Source organism: Mycetomoellerius zeteki, unplaced genomic scaffold (genome assembly GCF_001594055.1).
Source record: "Mycetomoellerius zeteki isolate Tzet28-1 unplaced genomic scaffold, Tzet1.0 scaffold156, whole genome shotgun sequence".
NCBI classification, from domain to species: Eukaryota; Metazoa; Arthropoda; class Insecta; order Hymenoptera; family Formicidae; genus Mycetomoellerius; species Mycetomoellerius zeteki.
This window is the reverse complement of record NW_017256511.1, coordinates 200,843-226,277: the sequence shown is the minus strand read 5'-3', so window position 1 is coordinate 226,277 and position 25,435 is coordinate 200,843. Positions and strand designations below refer to the sequence as shown.

At 39.5% G+C, this 25,435-nt stretch overlaps 2 protein-coding genes across 3 annotated transcripts in view; one reads left to right on the top strand and one right to left on the bottom strand.

Annotated features, from left to right (window-relative positions):
- Nucleotides 1-25,435, top strand: part of Miga (mitoguardin) — a 35,944-nt gene that overhangs the window by 2,395 nt on the left and 8,114 nt on the right. The window lies entirely within an intron of this gene.
- Nucleotides 920-25,435, bottom strand: part of LOC108720954 (beta-pore-forming protein unzipped) — a 26,227-nt gene continuing 1,711 nt past the window's right edge. Inside the window, exons 1-5 of one of the 2 annotated variants that reach the window (XM_018445241.1) lie at nt 24,171-24,188; nt 4,587-4,803; nt 3,425-3,792; nt 2,710-3,044; nt 920-1,710 (exon numbers count right to left, since the gene is read on the bottom strand). In XM_018445241.1, the coding sequence (XP_018300743.1) occupies nt 1,158-1,710; nt 2,710-3,044; nt 3,425-3,792; nt 4,587-4,803 (1,473 nt within the window). In that variant the 5' untranslated portion in view covers nt 24,171-24,188 and the 3' untranslated portion in view covers nt 920-1,157. Of the gene's footprint in view, nt 1,711-2,709; nt 3,045-3,424; nt 3,793-4,586; nt 4,804-24,170; nt 24,189-25,435 lie in introns of those variants that run through there. The other variant, XM_018445240.1, reaches the window with a different exon arrangement.

Genomic DNA, 25,435 nt, shown 5'->3' with positions numbered 1-25,435 from the left:
TCAACAGTACTCTAAAAAACCTGCAAGTCCTATCACTTTACGTACTAGCAACAGATGGGTACATAATTGTTTAAAACCGAAAAAAAATACACATATTGCATCAGCAAATTCAACATGCTCATGAATAGCATTATCACTTAACGTTATCGTAATATATAATTAAACATTAAACGATTAGCTCGTACGTTTCGTTTCACTCTAATAATTGGAACTTAATCGAATTGTATCGCAAAAAAAAAAAAAACGTACCCATCTACCCCCTACACTTTATACGGTTTTCTCTCTTACTTACTATCCTTATAAATTTTACAATCTTCTAAAATTATACGACAATCTCAAAAATATATCGTAGCAGAATTAATTCGCATATCTTGCTCTTTTCCTCCATTGCTTAACTTCTATTTGCCTCCCGACTCAATACGTATATACGCTACTATTCGTTCAAAACGTTATTCGCGGCATTTATAGCTCTTTCTCAACTCTCTAAAAAAAAAAAGAATGTCGTCCTTTAAAGCGATTAAGTCTTCTAAAGGATCTAGAATTACGCTTTTGCGAAGGCATAAGACATACATTATAGCTGGAAAGTCGATTCACAGCAGGATTAGAAAAAGACGGAATGTTACACGGTCGGTTCAACAATATAACGGGTGAACGTTTCGCGGCTAGGTTAATCTACCTGCACATCAGTCGCTGCGATCTCGTTCTTGTACTTAACTCATTGTCGTGAGACTAGCTCCATTGTTCAATTGCGAAGATACTTTTCTCTCGCTCTCTCTTCTGTTACTCTAAGCGCATTTGTGTGTGTGTTATTTGTGTGTATAATAATATAGATATATGTATATATTAAATATCGAGTTTTTTTTTTAAAGGCAAGCATGTATCAGCACCGCAATCCAACGGTGTATGGTATGTACGAGTGTTTAAATAAAAGAAGGTCATTCACGCGATAATCGCTACATATGAAATTACAGCAATTTTCTTTCCGCGTATATGTATTTTTTTGTTCTTTTTTCTGTGTAATTCTTTTTTTTTCTTTTTTAATCCTTTTTCCGTTTTCGGGACTGTGTCGCGTCTACTGAGTTATATTATTATATTACTATTGCGGGAATTAGGAATTAACGTTTAGAGGCGGCGGTGACGAACGTGCAATCGGATCTTCACGTAATTTTATGGAGGATCAGCAGCAATAGAAGCGGAATGACGAGCGTCAATAAACTCGACTGGAACGCAACGGACGAGGCGCCGCCGTACGGCACCTCCACCTTGAGTAACAGCGGACGATTGTTGTCATTATGCATGCCCGTCGATATGTCTGTCTTTTTCGGCGGTGTGATTAGGTTCTCGTCGTGATCTATATCCGAGTCGTCCGTCTGGTGCCGGTGCGTCGTTCGGCTTGTCTCTTGCTTCATTGTTGTCGGCACCGTCGTCGTTGTCATTAACGTTGTCGTGGTCGGTGGCTCGGTGGTCGTAGTAGGCGGCGGTATGGTAGTTGGTACCAAGCTGAAATTGCTCAGGAAGTAGATGGGCCCGAATTCCGGTGTGATGTCGAACAACGTTTCCTCCTGTCGAGTGCCGCTGATCTGGCGCGATATCATCGCACCATCCTCGTAATGTGAAATCAAATTTGCGGCGTACGGTATCTCCATGTCCACATAGTTCGCCTTTAGAGTCACGTTTACGCCCGTACCAGGCTGCAGGTAGACCAGCACACTGTAAAAGACACGCGCAAAGAAGATATGTCAAGCTTGTTGACTCAATCTAGAAATCAGTCTCTATAATATAAATCATACGTGTATCTTCTCTTAACAAGAAATAACGAGTCGCGCTATCTATAAACAAAATTTCGTACCTATAAAAAAATTTAATTGGTAATAGTTTCGTTATTCAGGAGAGATATTTATAATGTAAGGACACGTTTAGGATTACTAAGGACCTCGAGGACTGAACGTGTTAACGTAGCACTGGACTATACTGCAACTGGAACGCGGGTCCGATGCATGATCGTAATTGTGTTGCGTTGAAGCATCACTTAAGCTGAAAGCACGACGGAGTATTCTAGGGCACACTGAGCGGGAAGGGTGGTACGAAGTTGTCGTGCAAAGTGCACTCCAGGCTCATCTCCGCCGCGCGCGAGCTTCAATGATGCACAGGAAGCGATGAAGTGTCCCGGGAGGCTAACCAGAGAAAATGGGCGAGAGAGAGAGAGGGAGAAAGATAGAGATACAGTTACATTACGGAATAAATTTGATCTCTAATTATATCTAATTATAGAGATAAGAGATGAGATTACGAGCTGAATCGTTGCAAATCATACGCTTGTTCGACTTATGACTCATTTAACGTTCTGTGTCGCCAATTTGCGTCGTAATCCTCACGATTATCCGCCTTTGATCCGCTCATTCGCCGCAAATGCGATGATAGAAGCTCCACACTTCATCATCACATGTTCGCAATCATTATGTAAGCGTGACTAGAAGGGGAGATAGGTAGGATAGGATTAATTTAAATTAGTAATTCCGTAACGCTTCGTCAAAAACAAAATTTAAACATTAACTTGTCACTTTAACTTCTACGTCACTTCTATTTTGACTTGTTATCTTTTAGAATATAAATGAAACATTTTATCTCTGGATACGCATAAAGAAAGTTCTAAATTTGCATACCTGCCGTTCAACTTCATTGCTCATGACAGTTTAAAACGATACTTACTTGTAAGCTTCCGTGCGATTCTCGTCATCGCGCGTACCCCATGTTATGTTCGGTAAGGACGTGCCGTTAATTAGCGTGATCGTGGTGCTCAGGCCGTTCAGGATGGCGTGCCTGCGACCCCAGTAGACCGAGTACTTATAGTTATATACGCAAGCTTCCGCCAAGTTTGCCGGTTCCGCTCCGCGGTTGATGATCGTCGCCTCGCTGAGTATGCGAGGTACGAGCTTAATATCGCGCCTCTTAGACCAGTTAAGTCTAACGGAGCTAAGCTCATAACGGATCGGCTCGGCCTCCACCAGCAGCTCACCGGATTTCGCAGACTCTTCTTCGCCTTTCTGCGGAAGAAAACGGAGACTCATACGTTCGCCGTCGGCAACTCAATTTACTTTGCAAATGAATTGTGCTGTCATTAATATGACTCATATCTGTCACGAACTTAATGACTTCTTGAAAAAAAGAAAAAATTCTTAGAATCGATAAGTTGAATTTAATGCGATATTCCTATTCATCAATCTTTATCGTGTTGGCAACTCGCTTTGAACGAAAAGTTTTTCTGTGTTTATTCGCGCTTCCAAAGTTCAACTTGTTGTAATCTTGTTTTCTGATACTGACATCCGCGTTTTGCCAAGGCGGAATCAAAACAGGAAGATGGCAATGCACTTTTCTCTTTTATCAGTTCGAAAAATTCGAAAGAACTCGCAATCTCGATACTCACCTCGTTCACATAAACGATAGTACCGAAGTTCTCGGGTGAGCTGAGCGTGCCGATATAGTGAGTGTACCGCGGTTTCTCCAGATCTTTAGGGACCTCATGCCGAGCTACCAGCATTGTCTTGTCGACGTACACCGCACCCACGGGAGGCGGGGTGTACTTGTTCCATTGAATCCACGAAATCCGCGCCGCTCCGTCGACGTTCTCCAGCAGCTCGTACTTCTCGTACGACTGTACAACACCATGTATCGTCACTGTGCAGACTTTCTCCTTTTCCTTCTGCGTACCGGCCACCCATACGCCACTGTGAATCGCGCGGCACACGTAGAGCACCAGTCTTTTTATCTCCGCTTGATTGGCATAATTTTCGTCTGCAACAAGTCCGCGTGGAAACAATCAATCAGTCATCAATCACTAGATAGTCCAATTCATAAGAATGATACCTATGATGCTAGAAATCGATCGGAGATCTCGGACAGAGAAAGGATTAACGAATCATTTGAACAAGTGATTGGTAAATTCTTTCTCCATCTGAGATTTCGGACCGATTTCTAGCATCGTGGATACAAGGCTTTAGGATCTAACGTTTTCGTCTCGCACGACAAGAAATGTTTAGACTCGCTTTTTAGGCTTTCACAGGTATTATCTTCAAAAATACTAGAAGATTTGCGGATTATCGCTGTGTTTTCATCCATTACTAATGCCAACGTTTCATGAACTTTGCCGTTTACTTCATCACGTGTGTTGCTCGCCCGACAAGGTTTACGAAACGTTGGCATTAGTAATGGATGAAAACACGACGATAACCTTCTGACATCTTTGAAATGTCTAGACTTTGACGCTAATCATATTCTCGCAAATCATATTTAAATCTAGCGCGTCCCTGAGTGTCTCGATTTCTGAATGAAGCATAAACGAGCGTGACGACTCTGACGTAATGATGCACAATTAATAGTTCACGTAAGCCGGATCCATCCAGGCCAAGGAAACGAACATGAACGGACACGAATGAACGGTTTGTTTCAGTGAATGCGAACGTCAACACGGCGACATTCATCAAAAACAAGCTGCTCATTTCTGTTTGTTCGCACTCGTTCAGTCTGGCCTCGGCTTTTGCGCGACACATTGCGCGCATTGTGACGATCCAGGTGTATTATCGTCGCACCTTGACTATCCGGTACGTTCTCGATGCCACCGATGATTATCTCCTTCGAATCGCTCGGGTTGTAGTGCGCCACCGGTAGCCATTTGAGTGTGGTTGAGGTAAGCGTCTGGTGGCCGTACTTCGACAGTATGTGCACGCTGTTGTCCGCGGTAGTTGTCGACAGTAGGAGGACGCAGCCGAGCACTCCTAGGGCGAAATAATTCTTCTGCTGAAGCATCTGCAAACGAGAAACGAGATGAATGGGTTAACTTTCTAACCGTTATCACCTCATAGAGGGACTGACGATGCATGCCAACAACGATAACACAGTTCCGTAAAATTATCTAGGAACTTGTCCATACTGAAAAAAAATACCAAATCTTAATAAATATTTGTTCGAATAATTCTAATATTTACTAAATGTAAACATTTATTTATTACAAAAACCATTAATTTGTGATTTAACTATCATTTTTTTATTGAGTAAATTTTCATTTACTGTATGTTTACTTAATATTATTCAAAGAAATATGTATTAAGAATGAGTAAATTTTTTTTTCAGCGATCTGATTTCAATGAATAAGGCAATATTGAAGATTTCGTTCTCTCAGAGCAATCGAACAGAATTGATCGATTCACATTATCTGGATAATTTTTTGGCGATTTCAAGAATAATTCGGCAACCCCGATGGCTTTGGATAACCACTCTCGTCGCAGTGGCGCTCTCGTTACATGGAATGTGAAGGGTTCAAGCGCCGGTTTCGTTCTGACTTCTCCATTTTTCTGTCGGAGGTCAACGGCGCGGCCATGCTATGCAAAAAATGCGCGCGATTTTCCGGCGATTAACACGCAACGAAGGGGCACGCTTCCCTCCTATCTAATCGCATCACGATCGGCAGCAAAAAGGAAGGAAAAAACCAACAACAGACACGAAGCGCACGCATAGCTTTGCGCTACCTAACTCTACTCTCAGCGAGAAGCTGGCCGCCCCTCTGGGGGCTTTGTGATTACGTTTCCGCTTACTATGCCGAGCGTGTCTTCAACGCGAGCCCCCTCTCTCCCGGTATAACTGGATCTCGACTCGGTTTTACTCTTGCCTCTACATTTTTGGTCCGGTAACAGGCGAAAAGGAAAATCCGCGAACTTTTAACACCCAGAAAAGAGAAAGAGAGAGAAAGAGTCTTGTAATCCTCGAATTTTTCTTGGGAGATCGATAATGTATCTTGTAAAAATGTAAAGGCTCGTCTATATAGAAGTCGCAATAGATGGTCGTGGAGTCTCAAGCCGTAGGAAACTGATCATTCGCAATCAAATATAATGAGAATACTCGACTAAGATTGGTCAATTTCCTACGATTTGAGAGGAAGACCCTACGACCATTACGACTTTTACGTAGTGAGCCTTAACGAGCCTAAGCGTGAACGAATTAAAAGTGTCAGAGTCTCTATTAAATGTGCTTTCCAGCAAGAGACAAGTGTAACACGCAGTGATCATTTCATCTTTGTTTAACATTGGCAAATAACAATGATGTAATTTATTTACTGTGTTACACTGTCATCTGTGCTTTGACTGAATAACACTCAAAATCAACATCACGATGAACGTTTCTACATCTGTCTTCTGTGACGAGAGTAAACACTTTTAGAACTTAAAATGAGATAGGTACGTTTGATATTTGGCAAAAGCGAGAAAGAGGCTTCTAGTGCAGGAATAAAAAAACAGACTTTCTGTTAGGATCAAGTATTTTAGCAGCGATGAAAAAGCTACAAAGTACCGCGAGTTGCGATCATTTCGGAATTCGAGCGTGAACGGCGGCAACGGAAGTCGAAGGCAACGGTGAATGAGCGTTGACTGGCGTGTGTTTACAAAGGCAATGACAAGTTGCATAATTGCTCACTCAATCCGTAATCGATATAACGGCCGCGCGGTGTTAATTCCAAGCGGTCTCCTCATTGCGTAACGTAACCAACGGCGACGGTGATTCTAAAGGAGCTCGTGCCGACTCGAAGCCGGCTAGTTTCTCGAGCACCAAGCATATCGGCTTCAAGTAACCGTAACGGTTCCGTGGTATATCCGTTTACATACGATAATACTAGTTTCACACCGTCCGGTTTCCGCCGTTGGAAAGTTATCTACGAAAAGCAGAGAAAGAATCTATTCTCCTCTCGGAAGAGACCGCGGGCGTCTTTCAGAGGCGAAAGTTTAATAAGGTGGAGTGGCTTGAAATATTAATAGAATCGCACAAAAGAGAGAAATTGGATTCGAAATAAAAGGACTTGACAATGACACGAAAGTTTCATTTTTTCCCGACGAGCAATCCTCCTCGCGATCGTTTCGAGGAATAAAAACCGCTTCTTCCAACGATTGAATTCTAAATTTGGAGAAAACGAAGTCCGATATGTCGTCGGTTCGACTTTTCGTTAATCAATAGCGAACGTGGGACAGCGCGATTGATACGACTTCATACGTAATGTATACATATGAAATAATATCGGACTTCGGAATTTTGCGGTGGAAACGTGCGTGACCTACCGCAATGCTGTCTGTGATGCCGTAGTAATGCGCATGATATCGTAATGGATAGAGGATTTAATGACGGTTTTCCGAACAGAACGAGGACTAACTACGTAGGAGTGGTAATTGAAACATCAGCTTGATTTTAACGACGCGACGGTGTCAAGTGGTAGCCGGGAAAAGGAAACGTTAACGAGGTAGGAAGTAACTGATACCCTTAGAGTAATCTAATATTTTAGCGTCCTCGCAAGAATTACGACTAGAAATTATTCAAATAATTTATTCTGCAGTTGATTAATTTCAGATTTGCACTTCCTACACATCGTTCACTTTCCAATTAATTTTCCACGCTTCGTATCGAGACGGTACGGCGTATTAAACTGACAAGAGAGATAATTATACGCGTTTATGAGTATCCTTTCGCGAATGATTTTGCGCCGCGGCCAATCGAGGGTTCGCCACTGACAAAACGTTTCCGCTCCATGGCTGTTCACGGTTCCGCGGAAGTCGTCATTGTCGGTGCATTATTGTCGCGATGGCATCGCTCCAATTGTCAGAAAGATACGAAGCGACTGATAACCCTTTCAGGGCGACCCGCACAATTGCCCGAGTCCGGTTTCTGTTTTTTTTGCCAGTCTCACATTTTTTTCTTCGCGTACCCTCTAAATTCTTTGGAGTAGAATATAAAGGCTGCAGCATAGACCTTTGCATAACGCATAAGGCACAAAAAATCCACTAGTCTTTTATTTAATGGAAAAGAAGTAAATGAAGGACTCGGATTATTTCATTTTCTTATAATAAGTGTTATGCATTATGTAAGACTTTGTGCTGCCCTTATTCTAAATAGTGAAACTTGAGCCACTCTTGAAAAAGAGTGGCTCAATTTTCAATCTTTAAGGCTGATATTTATATATAGTCTGTTCTTATTTCAAGATCGTCTTAAGTAATGTCTTAAGATGCTAATACTGCTCTGTAATTGGCTTATAACAGCTTAAGACTGTACTAAAGATTATATTTAAGGTCGGTATTCACATAGTCGGATCTTATATTTAAAATTATCTTAAGTATAGTTTTAAGATGTTATGAACCAATTAGAGAGCTGTAGTTAGCATCTTAAGACATTATTTAAGATAACGGATCTTAAAAAACGGACTATGAATACCGCCCTAAGATAGTTAAGACTTAAACCAGTCTTAAATATAAGAATTGACTATGGCTTAATAATGAGAGTGACTCTTCAGAATGAAATTCATTCTAAAAGTTTTGTGGGCTTACTACAATGAGCCATTCCCTGAATTTTAAGTCTTAAAGGAAGCCATAAGAAAATTATTCTTCTTACATTTAACTGTGATTAATTAGTCAACTTTTTACGGTTTAAGACTTAAAACTAAATAATGGCTTATTGTAGAAAGCCTATTAAAGCAGTGTTTACAATGAAATTTTAAGGCGTAAAACTCAAGCTTTAAGCCTTAAATCGTAAGAAATTGACTAATAGTCGATTATTCTTCTCAAATTTGACTTTGATAATTTCTTATGCTTAAAGTTTAAATTTTACGCTTTACAACCTCATTGACGCTATTTTAGAAAGTAACGTTCCGAATCTGAAAAGCGCACGTATTTACGAAAATACGAATGCAACAAAAAAATCACGTCAATGCAAACGTGTTCGTAAGAAATCAATTTGTACCGAGCACGGTCCGTGACCCGAATGGAATTTCCGCACATAAAGGGTTCGCGTATTCCGAACCGTTCACGGGTCTAAAAAGGCACGCATCACGAATTCCGGGGACACCGGTTGAGCGAGTTACGAGGCGGTCTGCTTGATTCGATTAAAAAAAGCGGCGAACGCCACACGCAATTACGGCGGAACAGAATCCGCGTGAACAAAACACGTCGTGCTAGGCGAAAAACGCTACAAACGCGTGCGCAACCACGCCGCTTTTGGTCGTCCATCCGGTAGATCTGTCGAGGAGAAGATCCTCAATGAACATGTGAGAACGACAGCTGGGAAGGTAAAAAGGAATGCGATTAATTTTCCCTTTCCACGGTCACGTTTAAAAGCTGACGCATCGACACCGGTTTTGCGTCACTAATCCGGTAAACAGGTACAATCCCGCTTTGCGTTAAGTACACGCGACGTACAAGGAGTCCCGTTAGCTGCGCGCGGATTCCCCGCTTCGCATTAAAAATCTTCTCTTTTTCCGCCGCGCGGATCTCTTAACACGCGATTCTCGGTAAGTTCTCATCTTTAACGAGAAATCTCGTCGTTTACATGGATTACGTTTATATGGCAGGTATAGTAACATCCGTAGTTATGAAACTGGCTAATCACAGTCGTTCCACTCTTCAGAGGAATAGCTATGATTGACTAATTTCATAACTACGGATGTTATTAAACCTTAAAAAAGGTGTAAATGTAGTCACGGTTACCATCATGGTGCAATTAGACAAGATGTTGTACATGCTTGGTTATAGATATCACAGGGGAACAATGGTAACTCAATCTTTTGACCAAATAACATTTTGTTATTTTTAACTTCCATGTGCGTTCATTTTTAGTAGTTAATTTCAAAGTAAACATCGTCCACACACATTAACGTATACATTAGTAAATAATGAACTAAATTGGAGTCCAATTTAATACATTTTCTTGAACTAAATTGTTTAACTCTATTATGACAATCAAATTAACGATATGTTGGGTAGGAACAGTGGTGACCTAGAAATGGTTAAAAATAACTGAAATTGGGTTTAATCTGACATTATGAATTTAACAATGTATATTTATGAAAATGCGCAGTAGCAAAATAACGGTGTTCGCGCATTTCGATCCTAAATGCAGCTGAACATGATACAACATTCAATGATTCAATTATATTTTTTCGTTTTATTCTTACATTTAGCATATACTGATTAGTATGATTTTAGGACTGATTAGAATTTATAGGGCTGGGAGCACAGATTCTTGCATAACGCATAAGAAAATCAACCAGTCTTTTATTTCATGGAAAGGAAGAAAATGAAGGATTGGTACATTTTTTAATGCATTATGCAAGACTCTGTGCTCCTGCACCTTAAGATCGGTATTCATGATCCGTTCTTACTTCAAGATCATCTTAAGTAACGTCTTAAGACGCTAATACTTCTCTGTGATTAGTTTTTACATCTTAAATCTGTACTTAAAACAGTCTTAAATATAAGAATCGACTATGAATATCAATTTAGGACCGATTTTTGGTCATGCCACTAAATCATGCGCAACATCTTCTCGTCTAATTCCACCATGATCGCCATCTTCCTGCTGGAGGTCGATTGCCTATCAAAATTGTATATTGTAAAAAATGGAAAGTTTCGATAACTTTCTTGAAAGAAAACGCACTACACGATATATAATTGACAGGTAAATAGATTTCTAGCAAGATAAATCTAATCTATATTTGCTCCGACAGGAAGATGGTAATCGTGGTAGTTTACGACAAGGTGTACGAGTTACAATTTACAACCTGCTATCGCGCGACATTGACTCTGTGACACGCGTATCCGCGCGCGCGGAACCCCGAGTTCTTATCCGCGCGGTGACGAGCGCACATGAAGGATTTATTGACATTTAAAAGTCGGTCTAGTGCAGAGCGACTAAGGCTGTAAAGGCCACTTCTCGTGGTCGGTGGGGCTTGTCAGCTGGTCGGTAAATTAACCGTGGTGTAACTTCTAACCGGTTTAAGGCGGCACCGTAGAATCGTAAACACGTGTCCGAACTCGAGGTTCTCTCGCGGAATGCTCTTTTCTCCTCTTCTCTCCTTGTGTTTCTTGCGTTTTCGACATTCTTAGAGCTCAGATACAATGAAAAGAATAAAGACGTAACCGATTTTAACTAGAAACTAAATACACCAGAATACACGGTTTCAATAGGTTGAAATCTGCACGCATAAAGAATGGTTTCGTTGAAGTATCTAAAAATTTAGCTAGATACAAATTTAAAAATATTTTTGTTGGACCATCACAGTAATCATGTAAAACGCTCGAATTGATTGACGGAATGTTAAAATTGTTTGCAGTATTATCATCATGTTTAAGCATCCTCTTAGATAATTATTTTGATGGTCTAAAAAAATTATTTTCAGATTTGTAGCCAGTTAAAAATTTTTAGATACTTCAGCAAATCCTTTGCAAATTATCATTGTGTTTGAGCCCTTACACCTTACAGATTTGTTGTGAATTCGCGCGATTTGACAGAAAACCGTGGACGCATTTGTGAATTTAGCTCGCAATTAAAAATTACGAGAACGAAAAGTCAAGCACGGTCTCGCTTATGCCAGCATGTATAACGCGATACCCCGAGAATATATATACGCGTGTAATTTTATATTTATCATTTTCAAGCATCTCGTGAGCAGCCCGCAGCAGCGGAAACATAATAACGACCTCGCAAACTAAAAGAACTGTTATAAAAGTTTTTCTTTGGTCTCTGTAACAACATAGTTATGAATACTGATGAAATGTCAAAGATAAATAAAAAAAATTTCATGTAAAAGTCAATTCAAATAGAACGAACGAAATTAAACAAATAAATAATATTAGGTATCAATAAAATAAATTGTCTTCGTTCAAGAAATAATGATTAAATATCAATTCGTATATATATTTCGTGTTAAAATATAAATTACACTTGTCGATGAGAAAATTGAACCTTTTTTTCCACTCATGGATTAACGAGCGCAATTCACGTACGGATTAATGCATGCAATTTCTTCGTCATCATCCTCGAACGCGATCTTTTCGCGATGACGTGCGGATAGTAGAATTCCAATCGCCGACGAGAGAGAGAGAGAGAGAGAGAGAGAGAGAGAGAAAGTTACGCAATGGTAAAATTGATCGGTGTGGGCGCGGTCCGCGTTTTAAACATAGAATTTTTAACCGGTCTATTTTCTCAGGCCGCGTGCTATATCTCGCGTTGTCATAACACGCGATCGAATTGAAGGTCAAAACTCGGCGCGTATGCAATATTCGTCGATGATACGCGCCGCGAGGATCTCATTTCCATTCGCGAAACATACGGGGAACACTCATGCCGACGCGGGATATTATTTACATTACAGTACAGACTCGTTTCTTTTCTCGCTGGTGATAAAAATCGCGCGTGGGCGCGCGAAGTAGTATAGTGATAAGTACGTGAATCGTACTTCACGCTCGCGCTGCAACCTTGTCGTTCGCATGATGTAATTCAAGAGATTCAGTGTCGGAGATTGATCTCGTCGAAACATATATTGTAATGGCTACGTTTACACCGTGGGCTTAGTCCGCGACCTATACGATAGGTGTCTTTGTTTAATATACAGGATAAACAAGGACGTCTACTGTATAGGCCGCGGCCTAAATGCACGGTGTAAACGTAGCCAATGTCTGTTTTTTATGCCACTAGACTGCACTAAAACTCTCTTTCTCGCTTTCGAGATATCAAACGTATCTTATCACTTTTAAGTTCCAAAAGCGTACGTTAGTTCAATCAGAGGAAACAAATCTATAACATGACGATCGCCTTACAATAAACAGTTACATCAAAATGTTTAAACTTTCAGCGATCCGATTATCGAATTCTCTTCTTTTTGCTTTCTTCGAGCGACACATAAGCATTTTTTAATCCTTAATACACACTAAAGACCCTATAATAGAGTCTGGTTACGAGATGACAAACTTTCGTTTGGCCCGTCGTTTTTGTCAACATCAATAAGCTAAAATAAGGATAAGATTATATTTGTGCGTTTTAGTCGTACGATAAATTTTTCAAGCTTGTTGAATGGCTGCAGGACAGAGATTCTCAGATCTCTCTACCTTATAACCAATCAACAGACTTAAATTTGTCGTACGACAAAACGCACAAATATAATCTTACCTCAAGTAAGATAATATGAATTAGACACAGCGTATATAAAAAAAGAGAGTATATATACCTTCCTTTTTTCTTATTTTGACTAAATCCTATATCAAGGTCTAGTTTTGCTAGAGGTAAAACAATTTTATCCTGAGAGAAAAATATGATATATACTATCTCACTCTAACTTATATTGTCTTATTTTATAATCTTAATTAAAGAGAAACAATATAAGTTAGAATGAGAGTTTATATACAGGGAGAAATAATATATATCTTTCTCTTCCGTAGGATTTTGACAAAATCGCTCGTGGCCAGACTCTGTTATAGGATTTCTAATTTTAACAAAATTGCTTGTGGCTAGACTCTGTTGTAGGATCTCCAATACACACGATTGGGTCATTCGTGTCCTGCATATGTCTTTTCTTCGAAAAACTAAGCGCATCAAGTAAATAGTTATAACATTTATATACAATTTTTAAATACATAACCTTATAAATACTTTCTAAAGATATCAAAGTATGTGTAAGAATCTTAATAATTTTTGTGTATTTGTTGAAATGATAAAAATTAATCCAGAACATAAATGACCCATCGTGTAGTAAAGGACCAAAAATCACCGTGTGTACTAAGAGTTAAAATCCAGTAAAATTGAAATAAAATAAATACAGACAGCCTCCTCAGTTTGAATCGATAATAATGAAACGAACGACAAGTCAAAATATAGGGATCGAAGAGTCGGACGGTGGTTCGTGTGCAAATTGAGAGAGGATCAATCTCACGTTCCTCGTGATCGTTGCGTCGTGATTCTCATCCCGCGTACGTTACCGTGATTACACAGAGGGAGAAGCCGATTGCGGTCGTCGAAATTGATATTCAGCGGGCGAATATCGGCCGGCTAATTCCTCTGCGCGAAGCGACGAAGAAGAGATTACGGTCGGCATATACACGAATATGTTTTTTTTATCACGGCGACAAGCGTATCGAGCGTATCAAAGCCGGCAAGGAGCGAAGCTCGCAAGAACGCAGTCGTGGCGCGTTAAAGTAGAATGTCCTTCGTACGTGCAACGCGAAAGGCCATTCGTTACATATCGCACGTTTGATGCGCCGATGACCCACTGGCCTTAACTGCACGGAGGCGACTTCTGCAGCGTGACCCTGACGAACGTTTGTGAACTCTTAATTGGATCCAATAAGTCACTGGACACGCAATTTGGCGAATATGATGAGACAGTCAAAACTCGGACCCCGATTCTGTAACTCTTAGGCCTAGTTTGCTATTTGCTGATTAACTTACGGTTAGGTTTAACCTGATAATGTAAAAATTGTATTCTTCTATCTGATTAATCACTAAATTAATCTCTCTAAAATTTTTAGAGTGAATCTCACTCTGAAGAGTAAAATCTCACTCTTGAAAACTAGGCCACTCTTTTTCAAGACCGGCTAAAATTTCACTCTTTACAGTGAGATTCTACTTTAAAGGGATGATTTTGTAGCGAATACCTGTTAAAGCTATCAGTTTAATGATTATCATAGCTAGACAAATATAAATTTTACTGCATTATCATAAAGTAAGGTTAAATTTAAACAAGTTAATCAGATAATAAAAAACCAAGCTTAACGACAGTTTGATTTGTTGTTGCGCAGTTTTTCTATCATATATGCGCAATGACAATATAACGATAACTAACTATCGTTATAGAATCGAGATAATTACATGACCCTACATTCTTTATTGTAAAGAACTTTATTTCAGGTAATAAACTGTCCTTTAGATTTATTTACTTTTTCAAAACTCAAATTTGTTCTTCATTTTAATAATATTATTAAATTCTTTTCTAATTAACATTCCAATGTTTTAACGTTAAATCGTACTAATGGACGAATGTTTATGTAAACAACTTACAAATTTAATTTTATATAAGTACAAATTTCAGAAATTAATGAGCAGACTTCCAACAGTCATAAACTAGTTTGGAAACATTTAGGGATAAGTCCTAAAATTTTCAGGTTTATCTTTTATTTTTTGTAAAAAAAAAATATGATCACCGTAGAGATCACCCGTAGCTTTGATGATTCCCAACCCGCGACGCGGTCTGTTGGATTGATCATCCGAAATAACGTGTGTGCATTCACCACGTTGATTTTTCCAGTTGTTACTCGCAGAGGGTCGACAACTTTGATTTCAATCACAAACGGTTTGGGAGCACGCGATGGGTAAAAAAAAATAATGGATAAAACTGAAGAGAGAGCAAAGTCATTTGTCACATACTAATTAATCTTGCGAGCTGACGTTACCAGACTATGGGGAGGGGGTTGATTTTCGTCATGCTTGCTGACGTGCGATGAGATCTTTCCGGAATGAATTCCACGTAGTTTGGATCGATCGGTTACACGTAATGCGGTTGACCGTCAACGGAAGAGAGGAGGGAAGCGGCGACCCCGATTTTCCATCGATCATTCGCGAATCCAGGAATAGAGGTAACCCGGCATAACAACAACGGTCCGAACGTTTTAAATTTGTTACAGCTTTTTACAGCCGGTCGATGAACGGTCAACATCGAAATAAACTCGCCGACTTAGCGACGCGTACACTTTAATATTCATCGGAGAAACGATGCAAGGCGGTACGAAATTATCTCCGACGAAATTAGATAATTGACTTTCACAATGAATTATAGCGGCACGCTGATATCGCCAGCGAAATTTAAGAGAAAGTACAGAGTGCATTCTAAAATGGACCCAATAAAGGTAACCACGAATGTTTCCTCTCGAAAGGTCACATCGTCATCACGTGTACTTTTGCGCTTATTTCTAAGGCACGATCTTGCGATAAATTTTCACGTTACGGGATCATCTTCGTTTTGCCGTCACACAAAAACGCAGGGATACGGTCTCGAATCACAATACGACCGAAAAGACCGAAGGAATCTTTCCCAAAAACAGAGGGTCGATTATGTAACTTTTTTTCTAGGGCAGAAACCTGAAAAGTGAAAATTTGTTATGTATATGTACATACATATATACAAATTTTCCACTTTTCATGTTTCCATTCTAAAGAAAAAATTACATGAACGATACTCAGGTCGAATACATGGAAAGGATGGTTTTGCTGAAGTATCTAAATATTTAGTCAAGTACAGATTTGACAATAATTTTGTTGGATCATCAAAATGTAATTACTTGGGAATCTCAAGTATGACGAGCAATGTTGTAAAAGTTTAACAACCAGTTTAAATATCCTACACAATTATTTTGATGGCCCAACAAAATTATTTTCAGATCTGCATCTAACTGAATTTACACATAGAAAAATATTCTATTGCTATAAGAAAAGTGATTACTCAATTTACTTTCTTTTAAATAACGATTATTTTTAACAAAGAATATTTTTTTGATAATAATTTTAAGATAAACTTATTACAAATTTTAGAAAAACTCATATACTCACAACAAGAATTTATTTTCTTTCGAAGAATATTAAAATTGATACAAGAAGCAACTTTATATAATAAGCACATCAAATTTGCTTTAATAATCTCGATTAAATTTACTAGATTCAAAATATTGTATATTTTAAATAAATTTGATGCTTTGATAAACTTTTGAAATACTTGAAACAATTATTTGGGTACAGTAGGTATGTATTTTTCTGTGTGTAGATACTTTAGCAAAACGTCCTTTCCGTCTAAATTTTTCTCGTGGAAAGGATTTGTTTTTGAAACGGGGTTGCTTCCGAGACCGTAAAAAATATAAATGGACCGCGAAACAATACGACGACGTTTTCGGATACTTCCGACTGCAGGATTGCCGATCACTGCACGGCCTAACTCGAACTGTAGGACACGTTCGCGTAACGGGGGAGAAAGAGGACAGATAGGGCATGCCCTTGCCACACGGAATACGAAATGAGGGGAATATCGATTTCCACCGCGCTACACGCTATCAGCGGACAGCGTTACCATGATAACACCCCCGCCGTCGCTGCAGCGGGACCTGATGCAGTCGACCGAGGGATTCGCTTCTGCACGATCTCGCCATCTCTTTCTGGCACGTGCGGGACAAAAAAGGAAAGATGGAAGAAAAGAATCCTACACGCGACCACAGTGCGACAACGACGACAAAGAAACAAATTCTTCACAAAGCCGAGACGCCGCAAAGCAGACGCCGCAAAGCAGACGCATTGTCGCCCTCGGTACACACTCCCCTCTCTTTCGCGAGTATCACTTTCGCAAGCGCGCATAATGGAACAAAAACTTGTTTTTCTCTCTAGCTAGGTGACTCGGCTCAAGTGCGGCGTAATGAAAAGTGCGACGCAAAGAGAGAAAAAGAACGCGGAAGGTGATGATGCTTCGCGAGAGGAAATCTCTCGGATGTTGAGTAAACGTTGCATCATCGCGACTTCTGGACGACGGTGGACCCTTGAAAATCTACTTTCACCGGATAGTTCACAGAGAGGAACGAATATTAACGAGACGCTTGGTTTTGACAAGTAGAGGTTTAGTTCCTTTTATTACGGATTTTTCGTCTGAAATGTTTTCCTTGCTTTTGACAATACGAAGAAGTTTACAGTTATTCAGTTGTCAAAAGGTACATAATAGTCGACAAGTCTTTCGCCAAAATCATTTTCCAGTTTCAAAAATTCAAGACTAATTCAAAATCATTTTCCAGTTTCAAAAATTCAAAACTAATTTTCCCTTCTTACTTTTAAGTCATATACTTTGTACTGATATACTTGAAACAGTCGGTGATTTGAGAGAAAATTGCAGTCGAAGGAAGCTTGGCACGTCGACGATATCCGTCCCTTAGAAGCCAACACGAGTTCTCGCTTACGCATTTTCTCGTATCGTCAAAAGCAACGGGAATATTACGAGTAGTCAAGCGAAATACAAGCCTCCTGGTTCTTGTTACCGACAAAAAAAAATAACGTCAGCTCTTATCGTCTTATGTCATCGCGTCTTGCGGGTATTTACCTTCTCTTGCCGATCGGCCGGCCGGATTTGTGTTGACCGTGCACTTGAAATCGCGCAGAGGAAACCGACGAAGAAAAATCGACCGCGAGGAACGTTATGTGTATACGAAAATATATTTACTTTCTAACGTGTGTCGACCAATAAAAAATCTCGCGAAATGTAAACGCTAGCGACTTAATTGACCGTGGAACCTTCTCTCCGAGATTGGATCTCGGGGTATTATAATTAGCGACGCGCGTCTCCTTTCCCTCTTTCTCTCTCTTTCTGGCCGATCGTTGCAAATTAAAACGCTTGATGAGTTTTCTCACCAGTTTCCACGCTCGAAGGCCATCGTGCGCCAGGCTGAACGGTAAATCGATAACGTTTCGCATTGACCTCGACAACGGCAACATCTCTCGTGTTCTTTTTCTATTCGTATCATATAGAGCAATCATCCAGAGAATCTTCAGTCAGGGCTGATTAAAGGTGTTATATCTCATGGACATCGGAAAGCGGAATCGGAAAAGTGGAATGGTGAGGACGATCAACATTGTTCCGAAAAATTTATACATCAGCTTTTATTAGAGATGGTCTCCAAAATATTGATCTTCCCACAAACGACAATAGCGATTTATTTTGTGAATAATTAATTTTTCTAATTAAAAGGCTATTCTAAACCGTCCTTGTAAAGAATCCCCCCCCTTTTTTTTAACAAAGAGAATTATTTCGAAGCGATCTTTTTGCAAAAAATCGATTTTTAGCAAATCGATCTGAAAATTGCATATCCCTAGCTTTTACTGGTTTTTTTTTCATTTTCTATTGATTCGGTAAGTGAAAAAATGAAGTTACGTCATTTGTAAGTAATTGAAACATGGTCATTATATTAAGTATTTAATGTCAGTATTAAATATAGTGATATGTATTAAAATTATCTTTTTATTTATTTATAACTGACATTATAATACATAATATAATAATCATATTTCAATCACTTACAAATAACACATTTTTTTTATTTACTGAATCAATAGAAGAAAAAAACAACAGGTGCGAGAAGAAAATAAAGGTACGCGTATAAATTTTTCAGAACAATGCTGATTGTTTGGCCCCACCATTCCACTTTTCCGATGTCCATGAGACGTTAATTCTGAATCTCGAGAGAAACGCAGGTTCGAGACAATATCGACTTCCAGTCCCTTATTATCTCGGCGCAGCGGGTCGCGAGGGACCAAAGGCTTAAGAGAAGCTAATTAACAACCGGTATCAATAAATACGTCAGGTGCATTGACGCGCAAAAGGCACCGTTACCACGTCGGAGTTATCCGCGTCCGCAAGATCGGCGCCGCAAGACGGGGGCGGAAAATGACTCCCCCGCCTTCCGTACCCCGCGTGCAATCTGTCACTGTCAAGGGCACCTATGCGACCGTCTCTATATCGTCATTGTTAAAGTCATTTCCGTCGCTCGATTGCCCCCGGCGACATCGCGCCGCATCGAAAACTTAACTGCGATTCTCCACGCCTGTCCATAAGCCTATCTCTCTCTCTTTCTCTCTCTGTGATCGTGATATTACGCTGATTGTTCCATTGTCGCGGAACATCCTACTCTCTTTATTGCCCAGCTTCTCCTCCTATCTCTATTCGCGGGGATAGATAAAGCCTATCTACGGTGTGTCTGGAAAAATCAGGTAGCCCAGCGATGCGTTAACTAAACACAGCCGGCTCCACGTTTCATCAGACAAGTAAACAGCACAATCCATTGATGGAAACCGATCGACCGATCCTCGGTCGGAATGCATTGCTTGACGAACATTGCGAGTAGAGTTTCTCTTTGAGAGAATTTAATTAACCGATCCGGCGCACCGCGCTCACGCGAGGAATCATCACGCACAAGAAACCAATTTATTCGTTTTACTTAACCATGTTTATTCAGTCCGTAATACTCTCTCGGTAAAAAAAAACCGCGGTGATCGCGACTGTAAAAAAAAGAAAAAAAATCCATCATTACTGTTTTTCGTTACGGGATCTGCTCGAAATAAAAGCATGAATAAAGCCCGTGTCGCGCATTGGAGATTAAGGATTGAAGATTAGAATTCAGCTAATCAAAACAAAACGGATTAAATTAAAATTATTTAATTGATTCACTCTAAAAAAAAATCGGTGTGGATTAAACACCACAGATTTAAATCCACACCATGATAGCGTTATATAAACATCAGCGGTTATAAATTCATACAGTGTTGATGTTAATCTTAACACCAACACGATGAGAATTATACAGACACCAGCATGACGTTAAATCAACACTGATATTTTTTTAGAGTGTCGAATTCTAATCTGTAATTCGCAATCCTCAGTAGTGTGAGGATCATCTCCAAGTCTCCAAGTCATCCTCAATCTCCAAGTAGTGTGACACGGATTTTAGAGGAGACGAGGAGGCGTCTCCAAAAAGGACAATAACATATTACGCCGAGTTTCTTCAGCGGAATATACCGTGCCCGATGAGCTTCTTTCGCGGCCGATGACGTGGCTTTCGTAGTACAGTGTGACCTCCGTCGGTCTACTTTACGATGAAGTTGAATCCTGGCAAGCAAAGGAGAGGTGGCTTACTACGGTATACGATTTTATCCTCCGTGGCTCCACGATCGCGTAGGCCTCTATTATGAACGAATCGATAGTGTTTATTTATGTTCCGGCATACATCCTTCCCGAGAAATTAAGAGAAGACCATGAAATCCCTAATATAGTATACTGGCATAAACAGGGTCGCGTAAAAGAATATATGAATTCTATTAATTCTACACACAGAAAAATATCATTTTGTTGCTAAAAAAAAGTGATTATTCAATTTACTTTCTGTCTTTTAGTAACGGTTAAACAAGGAGGTATATTCTTAAGAACATAAGATATAATTATTACATTTTAGAAAAACGTTAAGAAGTTATTTTTTTGTTTTAACTTATCAATATATTTCTAAAGAATATTATAAAATTGATCGAAAGGGCGACTTTATATAATATAAGCAAATTGAATTTATTTTTAATTAAAAAATTTTGATTAAAGTTAGTGTTAAACTTATTAGGATTTAGAATATATTTCGAATGATTTGGTGCTTGTATAATAAACTTAAATTTACAGATACATAAAATATTTGAAATACTTGAAGTAATTAATTGTTATTTGTATACAGTATGTATTTTTATATGTACACGTGAAAGAAAATGTATGGTAAAAATATATGTAACGTGGTACAAAGAGATGATGAGATCCGCGAAATAATTTACAACGCAATAACAGATTAATCGTTACGAAGTAACGAGTCAGAAAGAGGGGAGCCCTAAAAATAATAACGGTTTAAATTAAACGCGGTCGATTGATTTTCGTCTCGTACCCTATGTATGTACCACGCGATGTCAAACGTGACGTTTATTTTTATCGGATATAACTTGTGTCTTACAAATACACGCATGGTTGTGTTTGGCATTGAATGCGCCGCTAAACGGAGAATACACGAGCCGCCCGCAGACTTCTGCGTCGTACCAAGGATGCTGGGAATATTAATACCCTCCTAGATGGTGGGTAATCTAGATTACTCAACGGCGCTCCGCGATGGAATGAAAAGAAAAGATTTTAATGTCCTCGTAGTTGGTCAACGCAGTGAAAGAGAAAGAGAAGGAAGAGGGGGGAGGTACAATTTGACGTGAGAGATGAAGAGAAAAGAGGTGCAGAGGCGGCAGAAGTAGAGGCGTGCGACGATGTGAGCCAGATTATGAAAATCAGAACGAACGGTCGTCGGTGTAGGTTAAAGGCTCGTTGCGCCGCGGCCGGGGCGTGTAACGATGTCACTTTTATTAGCCTCATCAGGGACACTGAGAGAGGCATCCTCCGACTGGGGGCGGGCACCACCATTACCTAATATCCAACGTGATCGCGTATCTCGTTACGCCGGCAATTTGTATCCATCGACGCATCGTTGGGCGAGAAAGTTTTCGCGGACCTCTCGTGAGACGACGGCATCTGCGTATTATCTCTTGGAAAAGACGAGACAAAACTCCCTTCCGCGGTGTATTTTCGGCACGGGAGAAAAAAAAAAGAGAGGTGCGAAGAATCCCAACGGGGCGATAAAAGCCCCGTGATCATCGATTGTAGCTACCATAATTTGACTATATTATTTATATTGAAGATTCGAGAAGAGCACAAGAAACATCAATGCTTTCCATTTAATGGTACACAAGTCGACACAACTTCTACCTTTAAATGTCAAGAAAGCTAGAATGACGTTTGTGTCGACTTGTGTATAGCAAATTCAGTTAGACTCACTACTGCGCACTGGTGCACATTAAGGGGATCCTAAAGTCGTTTGTTTTATTAATTATTTTTCAAATAAATATTTTTCTAACTGCCTTTACAAATTTAACGATAAATGGTAATATTATCCGAAAAAACGGAAAAAAGTTGAAAAATTGCAGTTTTATCGGCTTCAAGCATTGACTCTAACAATATTTGCTTTATACAAAGGTTTAATACTTTGTAAAGGTTTAGTACTTTAGTTTGGACTCTAGGGATTATATGAACAAACAATATCAAATTCTTAGAACTAGGCTTAGATAATATGAAAGATTAGTTAGAAAATTTGTACGTATGTGTGTAAGCTTATACTAAATCCTGAATCCAGTAAAGGATCATTTATATATGCCGTAAACTGTTAACTTATGTTGTAAGCTATAACAAATTGACCAATCACAGTCGAATGTGTGCAGAATGAAGTCGGTTATTCTCCTCACGTTCGATTGTGAATGGTCGATTTCTTGTAACTTACGACATAAATTAACAGTTTGTGACATGTATAAATGATTCTTAAAACAGATGACTTTAGGACTCCTTTAAACTCGTGCACTGATTTAATCTGAATGAAATGCAAATATTTTGAATTGAAACATATTTTATCTAACATCACAATAAAGTGATTGATTTTACGGTTTAACTGATTTCTATATTGAAATTAAACAAATATCTTTACGTCAATTTGTGTACGACGGCTTTAATGCTAGGGGATTACTACAAATTCTTCATTCTAAAATTCCATAATTTTTTTCCTGATTTACATAGAAATTTCACGATTCGTCCTGATACTTTCAATAGTATTTTGAAATTTTTTGTATTTTTCGTCCTGATTTGTAAACTATGTCAAATTGCTCTTTCAATAAATAGTTTGTTGACAGACCTATTTAACATAGCAATGTTAATTACTATTAATATTGCTAAGTACCGACACTGCTTACATTTAATTGTTAGGTTGGTAGTATTCTAAAACTGCGTTGATACGATGTACGCATATTAAACGTCTTTAAAGCCAAGAATTTAAATTATCCAGAAAATTTTGCAATTTTCCTGACTTTTCCCTAACTTCCAATTTCGTAGCAAGCTTGAATATACGCCAATATGCACTGAGTGAGTTCTAATCGAATTTGCTATAAATGGAAAGTACTTAATGATAACAAGTCAGTGACATCGAGAGTTCCGAGAAAACTTGGAGGAAAACCCGCAGAGTGAAACAGAGTCGCGAGGATCACTTCCGTGAGAAAAACAAGCCCTACCTTCGCTCGAGATTGCGTAACATCCTGACCACGAATGCGGTCGCGGAGGTAATTATTATATTATGATTGTGGGAAAATTAATATTCCCCCCTCCTCCTCCTCCGTCCCCCTCTTTTGATGTAGAACGTGGTACATTATCAATATTCATTTACGCTCACAATTTAACGAAGTGCCTGAGTATTTGATGTAACATAATGTATCGTGTAACGCCGTTATGCAGTTTCGATCAGAAATTCGTAGAGTGAAAATCAAACGGGCTAATCGGGGTCACTAGTTACATCGCAAATCATATTTCGTATGCTCGCGAAGGTAGTATTATACGAGAATTCCCGTGCACGTTCAGCTTGAAAATCGGGTTACACCCTGCTCGGCTACCTACGATTAATTACACTGAAAGCATACTCGCGTAATTACACTGTGTATTACATCCGTCATTTTAACGAGTGCACTATTATGCGGTCGTAATGTGTATTAAAAAAAAAAAAAAAAAACAGGGGGGGGGGGAGATAATTTAAACAACAACTCTTTAGATGGGAAACGCGATACGAACTTTTTGAAATTAAAACCCGAGCGAGTGTACGTTTTTAATTGGAATGTGTAAGAAAAGGGAAAATCAACAAGAAGGCAGAATAACAGGCAACGAAGTGCCTGATTATATTGTTAGCGGAAAAACTTACGGTAGCGCAACGTGACGTAACGTGTAAGTCTTGCAGTTAAAATCTCGTGATTTCTATGAGACGTCAATCACGAGTTGCCGGAGAGACGTAATTATATACAGCGAGTTCCGCGAAAAAAAAGACACGGAGAGATTAAATCCGGTCTACGACCGCGGATATGTCGCGCGAAATAGAGTCCTGTTTTTGCCCTTCCTTCGGGCGAGGATCAATGACACCCCGTTCTCTTTTTCTTTTCTATCAAGAAAAATATCAGGACGTGACATATCACTAATGTCGAGTTCGCCTTGGAAGAGTTACTCAGAATGTTACTCAGCGTGTCTTGTAAAGTCTATTCTACAATTACGTAAGCGTTATAGTTGTACCTACAATTGTTGTAGTTATAAGAATTGACCAATCACAGTCTAATGTTCTCCTCGTATTTGGCTGTGATTGGTGAATTTTCTTACAACTACAGCCACTTACAACTACGCTTACGCAATTATAGAATAAACTTTACATATATTACAAGAGTACGAACTGGAATACCGCGTGCGTCACTATTATACGATATAAATTGACTCTAATGCAATAATATTAGGAATTTCGCAATCGCCAATTGTTATCGCGGAAACTGCACAGTATATATTAATCCCAGCGACGGTGTATCACGACCTCTGGTCACGCAACGGGAAACGTCCTCTTTCATGATACAAGAGAGCAAGTCGGAAAAAAGGAAGGGGATGGACGAGGAGGAGGTGTACCGGTTATCCTTGGATATCGTTTCCAAAGGAGATTGGAGTTGATTGATAAAATTGCGTGTCGCGTAGTGGAAGTGTCGAAGAATAATTGATAAAATTAATCAGCGAGATTATCTTCAATCGTCTCGAACGATTCCATTTATTTATCCTCGCCAATCTCAAAAGAATTGAAAACAGAAACGTTAATCGAAACACGATCGTTAATCGAGAATCATAAGCTGAGAAAGAAATCGGTGACGAGTATCTCTCGGCCATCCGAACGAAATTCTCGTTGAAGCTTATCGAGATCCAGTCGCGAATTTCTCAAGGGACGGACGTTCCTTTTCTAGAACACCCTGTAGTGTCCCCGAGGCGACGACGGTGAATCATCCATCCCGCGTCGAACGACAGACACTTCGCGAAGCGAAGATAACCCGTTTTCTTAATCGCCGTGTACGCGTTTACTCGAGCGTGCGTTATCCTCGTGCACCGTGGCGGCGTGAACGAGAAAGGGAGAGAAAGAAAGAGAGAGAGAAAGAGAGAGGAAGG